The sequence below is a fragment of the Anopheles cruzii genome, chromosome 3 (assembly GCF_943734635.1).
Source record: "Anopheles cruzii chromosome 3, idAnoCruzAS_RS32_06, whole genome shotgun sequence".
Lineage (NCBI taxonomy): Eukaryota > Metazoa > Arthropoda > Insecta > Diptera > Culicidae > Anopheles > Anopheles cruzii.
Genome location: NC_069145.1, coordinates 46,067,570 through 46,082,288, shown reverse-complemented (window position 1 = coordinate 46,082,288; position 14,719 = coordinate 46,067,570). Strand labels below are relative to the sequence as shown.

The following is a 14,719-nucleotide window of genomic DNA, read 5'->3' as shown; positions in this document are numbered from 1 at the left end:
GCGGTAGACTTGTGCCAAAAAGTGTCATATGCCAAGGACCCTCCCGAAAGGTATTCTCGTTTGGGGCAACCGTCAAGAGATCGTGCCCTGTGTGCCTGTAATTGGCGACGCTCTCTGCAAAATATTTGTGTCCATTTGGCCCTCTAACCCGGTGTCTAAAAATGTGGATCTGGCTCAAAATCTGGCCGCTACCTGTGACCTATTATTTCTGTACGATGTGACGGGGTCTGCGGGAGATTTATGAAGAAGTACGGTTTGCAAATTTCACGGTCACTTCGTGTATTAATATTAGAACAATTTCGGCAAAGCCCTAGAAAATAACACGACGGAGACACTAGGTTCTGGCGAGAGTCACAAAGTCGCTACGCTTACCCAATGTTGGGTTCCTTTCGGTGTGGTAGTGCCACGGCACAAAATTCCCTTCCTGGGGCGGGTCAAATACAATAAAGGGTGCTTCGTGGTCGCCCCCCGTCCGCAAACCTGTTTGCGGCGATCGCTGGAGAAAGCGTACGAACGAAAGTGGGCCACAATTGTCAGCGCGCGACGCACAGCTCGACTGTTGTCACCCAGGCTATCCACGAGTCAACAAAGCATTCGTCTTGTGCAAGTTTCCCGAGAGCCACGAACTAGAAATGCGTTGATTTCCAACATTGTAATCAGTGTCTTTATTAGTTTACCTTTCGAGAGTGACATACACCTTGCTAAAGACGGCGCCCCAGAAGATCAGATCGTTAGCGTGTAACGATCGCGCTGTGTAATGGGCACAATCAGAGTGCTCGCATAGGTGTCTATTAATGGCGAACGCAACACGGCAGACGGAGAGTGATGTCCAATGGTGGGGATTTTGTTTGTTTGTGTTGATGATCGCGACTTCTCACTACCGCCGTACTCCAGCGATCCGCCGCCAGGTCGCGGGATGGGTGATCGCGGTTCCACATATTTCCGAGAGGGCCAGTGTATCGGTGGAAACCAGTCGTCGGGGATGCACGCCCGAGCGCGAGCTCCGTGTCAATTACAGTGTATCGTGATGGTGTGATGCACATTCCGAGCGACCTTGAACCTTGAAGCGGCGACCGTAAATGTAACCATACACGCATCATCGCCTGTACCAGGGCTCAGAGTGTTTTCAGCCTTCGCGACTCAGCGAAATAAGAAACTAAACTACAAACTGTAGAACCTATCACCAGCTGGAACTGTTGTGCGCAGTAATAGTTTGACCGTGAAATCATCTGACCGCTAGCCAGAGGGAAGCATGAGGCAGTGCGAGGTTCTGGATGGGTGGAGATCATCTGTATCTGTGTCGTGTATCTATCCTACGTTTCTCTGTGTTTTACTTTTCAGAATGTAACTAGAAACTTTAGTGGTTCGTCTGTGTTTCTGCCAACAAGTGATAACCTGAAATTTGTTTTGTCCAACAGAACGAACTGAATAGTTTTTATCGTACGTGTGATACCATCGCGCCCAGTTTGCAGTTTTAAATGACGGACTATATTTGAACTGCAATCGCAGTCAGTGGACCATACAAGTAGTGTTAAATTAGCCCTGTTAAGGCCGGTGTGGAAAGAAGAAAATACAGCAGACCGCGCGAAAGTTGCGAACGATCGACGACGACGACAAGAAGGATCATTGGATCACAAGCCAGAGCCAATTCAGACAAAATGGAAGTCGAAGCACGACCTGTGCAGGTGGTGGAGACGGGCGAAGATCACAGCTTTGTGCTGAACGAGGAAGCCCTGTCAGAGATCCTGATGCAGCCCAGCGTTAAGGACCGGGCGATCGTGGTGGTGTCCGTAGCTGGCGCCTTCCGAAAGGGTAAAAGTTTTCTGCTCGACTTCTTTCTGCGCTACATGTACGCTAAGGTAAGGACTAAGGTTGGCCATTGGCGGAAAAGGGAAGTTTCATTTGCTCTAACCATTTACATTCTTGTTCCTCTTTTAGTATGTGCATAAACAGAGTGTTTTGGAATGGTTGGGCGATGAAGACGAGCCACTGTCCGGGTTCTCGTGGCGTGGTGGCAGCGAACGCGACACTACCGGTATTCTGATGTGGTCCGACATTTTCCTGCACGACCGAGCGAACGGCGAAAAGGTTGAGATCATGTTACGGCGATTTTGTTGCTCTCATATCACTGATGCGTGATCTGTTATTTTGTAGCTAGCGATCATACTAATGGACACACAGGGCGCGTTCGACAGTCAGAGCACGGTGAGGGACTGTGCGACCGTGTTCGCCCTGAGCACAATGCTCTCGTCCGTGCAGATCTACAACCTGTCACAAAACATCCAAGAAGATGACCTACAGCACTTGCAGGTATGTTGTGTAATGTGGTGGTGGCATCGTCATCGATCGAATTTTAAAATGCACGTTTCTACATCCAACAGCTTTTCACAGAGTATGGCCGCCTGGCGCTGGCCGATTCGGGCAAAAAACCGTTTCAGCGATTGCAGTTTCTCGTGCGCGACTGGAGTTTTCCATACGAGGCCGAGTATGGGGCGCAAGGCGGTCAGGTGATCCTGCAACGAAGGCTTGAAGTGTCGGACCGACAGCACCCGGAGTTGCAGTCACTGCGGCGACACATTACCTCCTGTTTCACCGAGATCGCCTGCTTCCTGATGCCACACCCCGGTCTCACGGTCGCAATCAATCCCAGTTTCGATGGGCGGCTGTCAGACATTACGCCCGAGTTCAAGCAAAGCCTCCGGGAGCTGGTGCCGATGCTGCTCGGGCCGCACAACTTGATCGTGAAGGAAATCAACGGCCAGAAGGTGAAAGCGCGCGATCTGGTGCAATACTTCAAATCGTACATGGCGATCTACAAGGGCAACGAGCTGCCGGAACCGAAGAGCATGCTGGTGGCAACGGCCGAAGCGAACAACCTGACGGCGGTGGCGGCCGCCAAAGAGATCTACACGCAGCTCATGGAAGATGTGTGCGGTGGCACCAAACCGTACCTCAGTACGGGCCACCTGGACTCGGAACACAGTCGTATCAAGGAGAAAGCAATGCATCAGGTAATCGCGAGCTGTGAAATGTGTATTTAAGACATTCCATTCAATGTCTGTTTGATTCTCGGTCAAAAGTTTTCCTCGAAGCGAAAAATGGGCGGCGAAGAATTTTCGGAAAAGTACCGCGAAAAGCTGGAACAAGATTTGGACGTCACGTTCGAGACGTTCCGGGCGCACAATGAAAGCAAAAACATCTTCAAAGCAGCCCGGACACCGGCCGTCTACTTTGCCATCGCCGTGGTCATGTACATCCTGAGCGGCATCTTCGGCCTAGTGGGGCTCTACACGTTTGCCAACTTTGCCAATCTCATCATGGGTGTTGCACTGCTCACCCTCGCGACCTGGGCCTACATCAGGTAACATCGAGGATTGGACGCAACCTCCAGAGTGACCAAGAAACTCCCGAGCCTAATGCCCCTCTTTTCGGTCCAACAACCACAGGTACAGCGGCGAGCTGGGTGATTTCGGTGTACGGTTAGACGAGATAGCGAGCATGCTGTGGGAAAATGTAAGTTACTTTTTTCTTTCTCTCTCTATTGCCTGTGTCGGCGTGCTGCTGTACCTTCACCAGGACGAGCTACTGTACTGTCTGCGTCTGTTGAACGTACTGTAGAGAGAGTGTGGAAGGTGGACTCCTCGGACAAACGGTGTGCAAGAGGCCCTCCGGGGAGGTAGGGTGTTAAGCTTAACCGGAAACCAATAACCAATGTAGTCATTAAGGAACACACGTCATAGCCAATTTTAAAAAAAGGTAGCAAATGGATGGGACGGCCCTTGTGTTGTTATTATGGTGGCATGCTGTGTTTAGCTAATCGGAACAAAGATTTAGGAAAGACAAAACTATAAAACTACTCGAAAAAAAATGAACAAACAAAGCGGAACATGGAAAACAAACAACCAAAGCAAAACACAAACCCGTTCGAAAAGCAATGGAAAAAGCATGAGAAGAGCAAACAAAGAAACGTCAATCGCAATTGACAAACCAAACTCAAGCGCGTTTTAAATGTTTTGTTTTGTAATTTGCTTTTGTTTCGTTCGATTCGGGGGATTCCGTGAGCGTCATACGAGTATTGTGTGAACTGTGCGTGTGTGATGCAAGCTTATTTTTTTATGTTTTGTTTTGGGTGTTTTGGTGTACGGGGGCATTTCTTATATTAAAATACACGAATCATTCTGTCGAATGAGGACGGACCATGGAAACACTAATACTGTACAAATCGTTGCTACTTTTCATAATATATGTTCATTACACCATTCCATTTAGTTACCGGTAAACTATGGCATGCTATACGTTATGTTTCGTGTTGTGGAGAGTTTATCATTTTTTGCTTCATGCCGATTTCTGTTTAATAGAGTCATTTGTTGGACCTTGTTACGTCATGGTTTTACGTTTAGGTTTACGTTTTATGTTCCCACTTTTATGAGCAGACCTGCTCACTCTCATTCGATATTGTTTTCTGTATGCTTTAGGTAGGTATGCGTCCGAAATTAGTTTTCTGTGGCCTGGGGGCGCGTGGTGTTGGACAGTTGGCCAGTCTTTGATTTTTAAAATCATAATAATTTAATATCTTCACGTCGGATGCGCGAATGTTCACAATTCCAACATCCTACGCTTATTAATTGCTTACTTTGCACCGTTTTATGTTGCAGATTATGAAACCGATCTATCAATCGTGTATGGAGAAGGGTATCCAGCACGTAGCAACTCACGCAACGGAATACGCTATAAGCGGTGGTGGCGCTCCTTCGGCCAATTCCGGAAGACGCCAGCTAAACGGCAAAGTGAAGCACTCTTGAGAGTACGCTTTGTTGACCGCGGAACGACGTCGTTCCGCGAGCATCGTCGGCAGCGGCGGGAGGAGCATGCTAGCGAACCGCTGGATGCCACCATTATCATCATTCGGCTGGCTTCGGGAAACAACACGATCATGGTGGTCACCTGGGTCCTGGTGGACTCGCGACGAGGACAAAGAAAGAGCGAACACTAGATCCCATTATGACATTACAATTGGAGTATCGACGATCGCAGCAGAAGACAGGGATTACAACAGCCAGCAGTGGCCACTAGCCACCACCACCAACAGCCAAACGTTAGTGTCGTCCTGTATTGCAACAAAGAACCGCAGTTGGACTGCGGCGGGCAGTAGTAACAAACGAATCGCATACAACAGCAGCATGAAGCCGGAATTCCTTCGCGAAGCCGAACGCCAGCATCGATACCGCAACGACGCTAGCAGCAGCAATGGGGCGCTCGTTACAAACGATAGCATCAGTAGGTTTAGTAAATTTATCAATATCATTAAGGACACCTTCGGCAGCAGCAGCAGCAACAACTACGAACCGCTAATCGAGCAGCAGCACCACGGCAATAGTATAAGCAGCAGCATTGGCGGTAATAGTAGCACACGCCCACTGGTAATAAGAGCATCATCCGGCACACCCAAAACAACATACACAGCACGCTCGTCGGATCAGTTCGGTTTTGCGGTTCCGTCCGCATTTAGGATTCATAAGCGATTTTTGTAAATGGGACTAATCGGAGATGCTGTTGCATGGTGCGGGCACGTTGAGCTCATCGCCAATCCTGTTGTGAGCTTTCGATTTTTCTCTCGGTCTTTTTATATATCCCTCACTTGTGCTCGTATTTTGCGGATCTGCATTTTTGACGTAGCAACATACAATTTGCAATTTGCAACATTTTCTCATTTTTCGAGCAAAGATTGAGCATTTTGAATCCATTTTTGTAGCCAAGAGAAGATGTTGTTTCTTTGTTGTTAAAACTGTGTTGATGTTAGACCCGTTTTGCTTTGTGTTAGAAAAAGGAACTTCTTTGCAACTTTAGTATCGGAAATTTTGATGTCTTTCTCATGTAATTGTATAAACCGAACCGAACTTGTTTGAAATTGAACAAAGTCCACAAACGATCAGATAATGTGCCAAAAGGGAAAAGAACTCTATCGCAGACGAAACTAATGACCGCGGAGGTTCGCAAAACAGGGGAAACCCCGAAAAAGAAGGAGAGAGTGCAATCCGTTAACTTTTGAAACTTGTTTTTGAATGACATCTTTTTTTATTCATCATGTTGCGAGGTCCAGCCCGATGCGGCGCAGTTGTCTAGATGCAACCCACACACGGATTAGTTCTTGCACACGAGATAACTTCGCTGCCTAAAGAACAAAATGCATTATTTCTTGCCAACTTTGCGCTTCTCTCTAGCCCTGGCTTTAGCGCACTGCACGAAACATCATAAAACATGGCTCCACCGCCTGCAGATGACCAACTGTGCAAATACAATTGAGGACAGGCCCCCCGTCTCGTGACGTTAAACCGAAGCGGAAAAGAAAAACTGAATAACGGACCGAGCACATCTCGCCCCAGATATCGCCATCGCCATTCAAACGAATTGATTATGTTTTTGATAGGATATGTTTTCATTTGTACGTTTTTTGTATCTTGTTATATGTGTACGATTAGCCTGTAGGGTGCAAAGCAAAAATTTACGAGTACTTGTACATACATATAAATACTGCTGTATCATGTCGGACGATCGAAACAAAAGGAAAGAACCAACAAATGGAACTGCTGTTTAAAAATGTTTACGTTTTCTACTTTTATTGATGATCCAGATCCCAACGTTGAATGTTCGTCGTCGTCGTTGTTCCGTCGTATTTCCCCTTTTTGTGTTTTTAAACCGTATTTTAATCCATCTTTACATGTGATTCCGACTTCTTGCGATGCATTTTACGCTCTTTCGCAGCCGGTGTGTCCCGCACAGAAGCGGGCCTCAGTGAGGTGAGGTTATGCAATATAATAGCAATATAATGAAGGATCATAGCTATTCCACCGTGGTTGAAAGAATGTTGTCGATGCGCGTAACTTTGAGTTTAGTAGTACATCCGTAGGCTAGAACCAAACCGAATTACTAAACGAATTACTAGCAACAAGAAATGAAAGCTAAATAAAAACCGACAAAACCATTCAAAGCTTTGACATCCATGTATTTTAAAACATTTCTGCGTCGCCTGGATTACTAAACAAAATACACCTTCGAGTGATGTCATAGAGAACTATCATCCGTTTTTCGATAGACTCACGGAACACAAAATCAACTCCCTGCCGTCTGATAAATGTGTTCGATCGACGATCGATCTGTTCAATTCAGACAGGGCACCGAATTCGATCGCTGGATCGCTAAAAGCTCAAGTCAACACTCCAACGTCCGTCAAACCAAGGAAAAAAATTAAACTGTGCTATGTGTGAAGATTTAATAAATTGATGTACATTAAAATTGAACCAACGGCTCTATCTACTGCTTATTTTTTTAACGGGCAGAGTCGTATGAAACACCATATTGAAGTTTTACAATCAAGTTGATGTACGCGACTTTTTTTATCAAAAAGACAACGCAAAAGGTAAGTCTGCTTTAGTTTTCACAATAAGATAAAAGCACTTCGTCAAACATGTTTTCTTTCAAATGTTTAAAAATGTAACACACAAATTAGTAATTTCAGTGTAGAAATCTAATTTCCGTGTTGATTTTTATTTTAGTTTATACTGATTTGCCTTACGCTCTCACATCTGACTATTTCTTTATTTCATTTCACAATAGTTGCCACTATCGAATATTATCAACACCATTATGGTACAGCCCCCCACTACAGGATGTGTAACTTATTTGGAAAATGTTTTTTAATACAAAGAGCAAAGCCGCAAGAAAAAAATGGATTAGTTTGTTGAAAAACGATAAATTATGATAAATTATAGCAAGCTACCCATCCTCAAGCAGTTTCAATATCTGATGCGCATTTACAGTAGTTGTTCAAAAGATAGAAAAGTTAAAATGCAACCAAGCTTGAACATAAACGGACCCTCTCTCTAAGCATTCCGGTTCCTGTTTTACCCCTTGCTGTGGCAGTTACCGATTGATTGATACGGCACGTTGAAGACAAATTCTCACATAAACCTAAGCTTTTCTTTACTTTTTGCAAAACTGTCGTATGAAGTACATGCAGCGCCCTCCCGCGACTCAATTTCCGTTGTGATAGACTATGGTATTTACCAACAATCGTTTTACGTAGTGTAGCGGTGTAGTTAGTTCATTTGCCAACATTCCGTTGTCCGTGCTAATCCAAAACGATGGGTCGAGATTTCAGTTCACCCGAATGATCTAAAATTGATAAAGTACACAAAAAGTAAGATTTATGGCAAACATAGTACCCCAATGTTAGCAAAGCGATTGAAATATTAATTGAAGCCAAGAGGTGTTTAGGTAGGCTGTGCATAAAAGATGGATGAATAGACGGCGCATGGTGTAACTGTAGTAGGCCGTGTGTAGCTAAATTACCAAATCACCGAAACGATACATTGTGCATATTGATGAGTGCAAAGCTGATAATAAAAATAGATAGCAATAGAAAAGCCCAACGCGAAACAGTGAGACAGGTTTATAAAGAGTGCATAACAGTTGTATATCCAGAGTGGTGCGGAGTCTTTGTGATTACCTCTTCTGGCGTTCTTTACGGTGCTTCCCTTATTGAGCAACGAAAGAGAACGAAAAACATTACACAAAAATACACGAACAACGGCAAAAGGACACGCCGGAAGCAAAGCGACTGTTGCAAAGTTGCTCAAAGCGAAAGAATGCCATATTTCACTCAGTTCTTCCGACCACCGTACGTGTAGTTGTTGATGGAGAAGAGCAATTCATCAACATCCATATCACAGTCGATAAAGTATTCCGATGAACGGGCTGCGAATTAGGGAATGATATGTTTGTGGAGGTGAATGAAACAGAAAAAGGGATGTTTTTGGGCTAATGGAATAATATGGTTATAATTAAATAAAGGCACCATTTTTCATGCTGCCAAATAACATGCATCAATCTAATGCAAACTTTTAAAACAGGGAAAAACATTACATAAAAAAGGAGCCAAGCCAAGTCTACGGTGCACGTTGGAAATTTGACTAAAAAACAATTAACAAACGTTCCGTTCGGGACCATTGAAAAAGAAAAAGTTAATCACCTGCAGTGTTTGAACGTGTGCTTGTGGAAAACACTTAACTGACGCTGCCCCTTAACAAAGTTTGCTACGTAACACTGAAGTGAAGTGATGGTGTCTTTGAGGTGTCAGACCTTTTCTTTATGATCGTGGCAAAAACTGCGCCAGTGGTATTTGCACTTGACGGGAGAAACGGAGGAAATCTACACGTTAGTAAAACTGGACGATGGATTGAACACAGAGGCAAAGGAAAAAACATCCTGCCAAATATGGAAAGTACATCCTCAAGGGATTCCAACGATTGTTGTAAATAACATATGCCAAGCTTTTGCCCGAATCCCCGTTAATTAAACAACATCAAAACGGCGCAAACGTTTCTATTCCTCGGCTTACTCTGTCATCATTTTCCTTACTTAAATTTTAGTGTGAAATTGATTTGGTCCCATAACCCTGAACTGTCCCTGTTCCTCCCTCTCTCCCTCTCACTCTCTCTCTCCCCCTCTCTCTCTCTTTCTCTAACACTCACTCACACTAAGGTTGAAGAATCTTACCATTCTGTTGCTGCGACGGTTGTAATGATGAGACATCCGCCGCTTTACGATTGCTGCTGCTGCCGCCGGTAATGTGTTGCTGTTGCAGTTCCTACGAACCACGATATAATGGAACGGTTGTTGAAACAAAATTGGTAAATTTTAAGTATTTCAACCTATCCGGTACCTGAAATTCCTTGAGATCCTTCATTATCTGCTGCACCTCCATATCGCGAGCAGTCGGTGTGTTATCCTGGAAACGAGCGCTACCGACGGCTCCGCTCACTTCTGTAGCCATCATGACACCACCACCACCAGGCGAACCACTGATCGCACCGGACGGTATCGCGAACGACAAGGCAGCAGCTGCTGCAGGCGAAGAGGAAACGGATCCAACGGCTCCTGTGGGAGAATTTTTGGGATACTTCATGCTCCCCGAAGCGACAACGATTGTTCCCTGAGCAGCTGGCGCCGTCAGGCCTATCAGCGTTGGCAGCTCGGTCGATCCTTGGCTTGCCTTGTTCTTGCCGGCGATCAAATTTTTATACTTTTCCTTATTCAACACCGGCAGACTAGTGCCGGTAACCATCGGTCCCGTTTGCATTCCCAGAGACTTGCCAGATGTGCCAGCACCAGCACCAACTCCCGCCATGCTGTACTCGGCTATAATTTCGATGCTACTGTCGCTGTCTTCCTCGCGACTGTTTCTCCTGTGCAGCAGCTTTCCATCGCCCGGGGACACCCGATTGTACATAATCGTGGAAAGGTGTTGCCTGCCACCGGACAATCCTTCTTTACCGGAAGAGCTCATTGTGTCCCCTTTTCTCACGTGGCTTTCGAGACCGAGCTCACCTGGCGAATGTTTGCTGTCGTTGGCTGCGGGTGGCGGTAGGGGCGGAGAGTTCATAATATTGCTAATGCTGTGGTCGGAGGACCGCTGTTTGTGGGAAGAGTTTGGTGATGTGACGCTTGCCACAAACAACTGTGGCAAGGATGTGCTGGCAGTGCCGGGGTGAAGCGTGCCCAAATTTGGCGTCGGCGAACAATCCGTACCGCTCACTGATTGCGAGAGTGCCGTTCGGGAAGTCCCTACCATTACCAGCACCTCTGACGACGCTGTACCATTATTGACTGTGTTCGACTCGATGCCCGGAAGTACAGGGGAGGTCAGGGGCGAAAGTATGGTACTCGCTTTAATCTTACCGGCGACCGCAGGGCCGCCACCTTTGGCGAGTGCTTTTTTCCGCCGATCAAGCTCCTTTTGCAGATCTTCGTACCGTATCCAACCTTTGGGCCACAGGGGCACGATCTTGGTTCGCATATAGTCCGCCACGTGCTCCTCCTCCGTCTCATTGCGGGGCCTTTGCAAGGCGAAACATTCCAAGCGGTTGGTGTAGAGTTCCCAAAGCAGATCGCGCGTCCGCTCGTTCCACGGGAAGCGCTTCTTCGGGTTGCGCAGCTGCGCGGGATGGTGGTCCCCTTTTTCTCCGTTGGCCATTGCAGCACCGCTGCCATTGCTGCTATTGATGATGACCGAAGCCGATGCCGCCTGCGCCGCCCGCATTTCCTGTACCTTCAGACAGTCCAGCTCGTACTTGGCCAAAATCCCGGGCAGCATGTCGTTGATCGTGCCCTCGAGGCGACCGAGGGCCGCTTTCGAGCGACTCTCAAGCCGTCGGAGACGAATCTTTTTCATCTTCAACTGCAGCGACTGCCGACTGATGGACAGGTGTGCCTCCAGATGACGGAAGATGGCGTTACGGGTGCCGTTGGCATTCGGTGCACTGGAGCTGCGTGCACCGGCATCGATTTGCAGTAACAGATCGGCCACTTTGCTGTCGAAATAGTTGAGCTTGCCACCGCCATTGGCCGAATGAGTTCGGGCGAGTTCCTTTAACGCTTCCACATCCCTTCTCAGCTGCTCATGCAGGTCTTCCGGCAGTTTACACTCCTTTCGTTTGCGTTCGTTCTGTTGCTCGACCGTTCCGTTTGTCGCCGCCGTTACCGTGGTGGTTGCGACGCTGGAAACGGTGGTGATAACGCTGGCCGGACACGCGGCCATCCCTTTTTCCTCTCCATCCTTCTCGCTCACACTTTCACGGCTACTGCCGTCCGTTTCGGAACCGATATCGACCTCGGAGACGGATTCGTTTGAGTTTTTCTCGCTCCCGTCACTGACCGTCTGACCGTCTTCGTCCTCTTCCTCCTCGTCGTCATCTTCATCATTTTCATCGTCCTCGTCGTCTTCCTCGTCGACCCCACCGTCACCGTCTTCCTCGGCCTCGGAGCTAGACACGCGACTCGAGCCACTGGATCGGCCTTTCTTTTCTTGCTCCATCTTTCTCAAACTGTCCCGTTTGGCACGCAGCATATCCTTCACTGTCGTGGTCTTGACCACCTTCGCACTTCCAGCGACATCCCCCGGGGTGGCTTCTTCTTTCTTTGCCATTTGCACACCGCCGACCGGTGTTGCGTTTGAAGCGGCTACTTTTACGCATTTCGTACCATCGGTACCGTCCTTTTCGGAGGTCTCTATCGGGATCACTGCCCCTGGCACTGGTTTTGCCATTTCGCCAACATTCAAATCCATTCCCGATCCCTTCGGAGGTTGGTTGGCATCGTTTAGCTTTTGCTTTTTCGAGATGTGCCCATTAAGGCGGGGTTTTTCATCGTCAATCTTTCCGTCGGTGCCCGTCGGTGCGGCGGATGATAGTTTGTCATCCTCGATGACTACGGAGGGCTGAAGTTGCTGTAGCGGCTGGTCTTTGTTCGGTCCATGTTTGTCCATGGCCGCGTTTTGGTTGGAATCCGGTGGTTTCTTAGTTTTTGAATCCGATGTGGCCGGTTCGTCGTCACTACTCTCGGATGTCGTAGAAAGTGCACGCTTCTTCGGCTTCGGCATGCGATGCACATCATCCGGACGTTCAAAGTTCGACAGTTGCTTAAACTCCAGCTGACCCGAGTTGATGTAGAAACCACCGCCAACCGTTTCAATCTCCTGAGGGATCAGTTCATCGTACTGCAGAGGTAAAAAACACACGAATCAATCATTCATCCTACATCACCACCACCACAGTGATACCTACCGCTTCGGAGTTATCGATGAAAGAATCTTCCTCGTCGTAACCCGCACCACGATCACAATAATCCAGCTTGGACGGCCGGGCTTGCTTGCCTTTGCTGGCGTAGGTCGTCCCCGAGCCATATTTCAGTTCAAGTTCACGAGCCACCCGAGCCACATCATTGTCGAGCTCGGGATCGGACAGGAATCCATTCGCTTCATCATTATGCTTTTTCTGTAGCTTTTTCATACGTTTCTGTGAAAAAATAAACAACAGTTAACATTGGTGCATAATACATCTTCTATATATATAAAAATGGTTGTTTGTCTGTCTGTCTGTACCGCATTTTCTCCAAAACTACTGAACCAATCCGCGTGAAATTTTGCACAGCGTAGTTTTGTAACCCCGGATTGTGAATAGGAAAGTTTCACCCTCCCAAACTTCCGGGGAGGGGGGCTCCCATGCAAACGTAACATAAAAATTCAGCATCGGAAAGGAAAGCCGATCGGATACATCACCGGGAAGTCCAATCGTCCGAGGCGAAGGAGTAACGGGAAGCGAGGAGGGAAGCCGATCGGGTACGTCACCGGGAAGCCCGATCATTTGGAATAGAGGAGTAACGGGACACGGAAAGGGAAATTGAACGAATACGTCACAGGGAAGCCCGATCGTTTGAAAAGTAGGAGTAACGGGAAGCGAAAAGGGAAGCTGATCGGATACGTCACCAAGAAGTCCTCTGAAACGCCTCCCAATCGAGAAATAAGGATGAAATGAGGCGCAGCGACGCGCGCCGGGAACTGCTAGTTAATAAATAAATATGTTGTTGTTAATGGTCATCGTAATTCCAGTGATTTTGATAATTGACTTTCCATCAGAAGCTGCAAAATTATAAGAAACTGTCCCTGACTGAAGAATGAAAACCATTCCCTGTTGATTGACCGTCAACGTAAATGAAAGCCAAATGTAGGACACAAAATAGGAATAAAAAGGCGCTCAGTACGAGCTCTATCACCCAAACATAGGGATTGCCTACGCCATATACGCAGTACAGTGATAAAACACGAAATATTGACAATGAAATCATATTTTCTTTATCACCTCTTTATCATCATTGTTAGGAATCCTAAGCCCACACTCAATTATCGTGACAGAAATGCGCCAATCCCATGCTCGGTACACCTGGGCCCAAGGAATTGATCTTGTTTGGTACACCTGGTCCCGATCCACAGTCCCAAGGATCCCAAGGGACGAGAAAATGTCAGCCACCGCACGAAGCCGCGCCGTGTAACGGTGACAGTGAATGGCAGCTGCAAAACAAAACTCTCCGGAGCGAGAATAGAACGTCGTGTGAAGGGAACCGAGAACCGAGTATCTCGCATCCCCGCTTATGCTCATAGGCAGCATCGCAAATGGCGTTGGGCGCAGCAGAAAAAAGCTGCCCACAATTAATCGCAACATAATCGCATCTTTTCTGCTGGTTACGCTGTTCCGCCGGTGATTCCGCCGGTGATTCCGCAGTTCCGAATGCATAGCTCACAATTGCATTTACAATTGCAATCCGCCACGGGCCCGTGCGTCGCATGATATTTTGACATTACATTTCGTGTTCGACGCACTCTGTCGCGTGTCACTCCCCGTTTTCGCTGACGGTGAAGTTTCTGCGAAGGACGACCCAAGATGGCCTCCGGAAAATTACCGAACGATGTGTTTACCTGCTCTTCGCGGATCAGGTTGGAAAAGTTGAACTGCGGGAAGCTGTCGGCGGTTGGCTCGAAAAGGTTCAGCTCCAGGCGCACGCTGGTGGATTGCTTCTTGGTCGTTCGGCCGGAACCGCTTGCTCCGTTGCCACTGGTGCCCTCCTTCCCGACAGCAGCACCACCAAACATGGTGGCGGCTCCTGAGGCCCCGAACTGGGGACTGGGCGAGGGCAGCTCGAATGCTGACAGCGACCCACCGCCACCGCCAACGCCAGCGATGGTCGACGACGTCGCCGAGTTTCCGGCGGTGGGGACACCCGTCCCTCCCCGTCTGACCACATCGCTAATCGTGGTTAGCGTTACACGTTTCACATCCGACATATTTTTCTCGCTGCTGCTGATGCCGCGAAGGCGTTACACGCCGAG

General features: G+C 47.7%; 2 protein-coding genes across 2 annotated transcripts; one reads left to right on the top strand and one right to left on the bottom strand.

Annotated features, from left to right (window-relative positions):
• The first annotated feature begins 1,423 nt into the window (after positions 1–1,423).
• On the top strand, positions 1,424–6,784 carry LOC128275144 (atlastin). The gene is made up of 7 exons (XM_053013549.1): positions 1,424–1,859; positions 1,939–2,088; positions 2,155–2,310; positions 2,382–3,011; positions 3,081–3,361; positions 3,447–3,513; positions 4,656–6,784. Exons 1-7 carry the CDS (start codon positions 1,659–1,661, stop codon positions 4,800–4,802), a joined length of 1,632 nt encoding a protein of 543 aa, XP_052869509.1. The 5' UTR covers positions 1,424–1,658; the 3' UTR covers positions 4,803–6,784.
• Positions 6,785–8,659: 1,875 nt separating this feature from the next.
• LOC128270485 (ubinuclein-2) lies at positions 8,660–14,674 on the bottom strand. The gene is made up of 5 exons (XM_053007889.1): positions 14,309–14,674; positions 12,621–12,851; positions 9,722–12,553; positions 9,556–9,646; positions 8,660–8,754 (listed from the first exon to the last, which is right to left on the bottom strand). Exons 1-5 carry the CDS (start codon positions 14,672–14,674, stop codon positions 8,660–8,662), a joined length of 3,615 nt encoding a protein of 1,204 aa, XP_052863849.1.
• Positions 14,675–14,719: the final 45 nt, after the last annotated feature.

Bases quoted from the DNA above. Each gene is read 5' to 3' on its own strand.
- LOC128275144 (XM_053013549.1), top strand. From the start codon at position 1,659: ATGGAAGTCGAAGCACGACCTGTGCAGGTGGTGGAGACGGGCGAAGAT. The intron at 3,012-3,080 runs GTAATCGCGAGC...CTCGGTCAAAAG, and splicing joins AGGAGAAAGCAATGCATCAG to TTTTCCTCGAAGCGAAAAAT. The intron at 3,514-4,655 runs GTAAGTTACTTT...TTTATGTTGCAG, and splicing joins CGAGCATGCTGTGGGAAAAT to ATTATGAAACCGATCTATCA.
- LOC128270485 (XM_053007889.1), bottom strand. From the start codon at position 14,674: ATGTCGGATGTGAAACGTGTAACGCTAACCACGATTAGCGATGTGGTC. The intron at 12,554-12,620 runs GTAGGTATCACT...TTACCTCTGCAG, and splicing joins TCATCGATAACTCCGAAGCG to TACGATGAACTGATCCCTCA. The intron at 8,755-9,555 runs GTAAGATTCTTC...CCTAATTCGCAG, and splicing joins ACCGTCGCAGCAACAGAATG to CCCGTTCATCGGAATACTTT.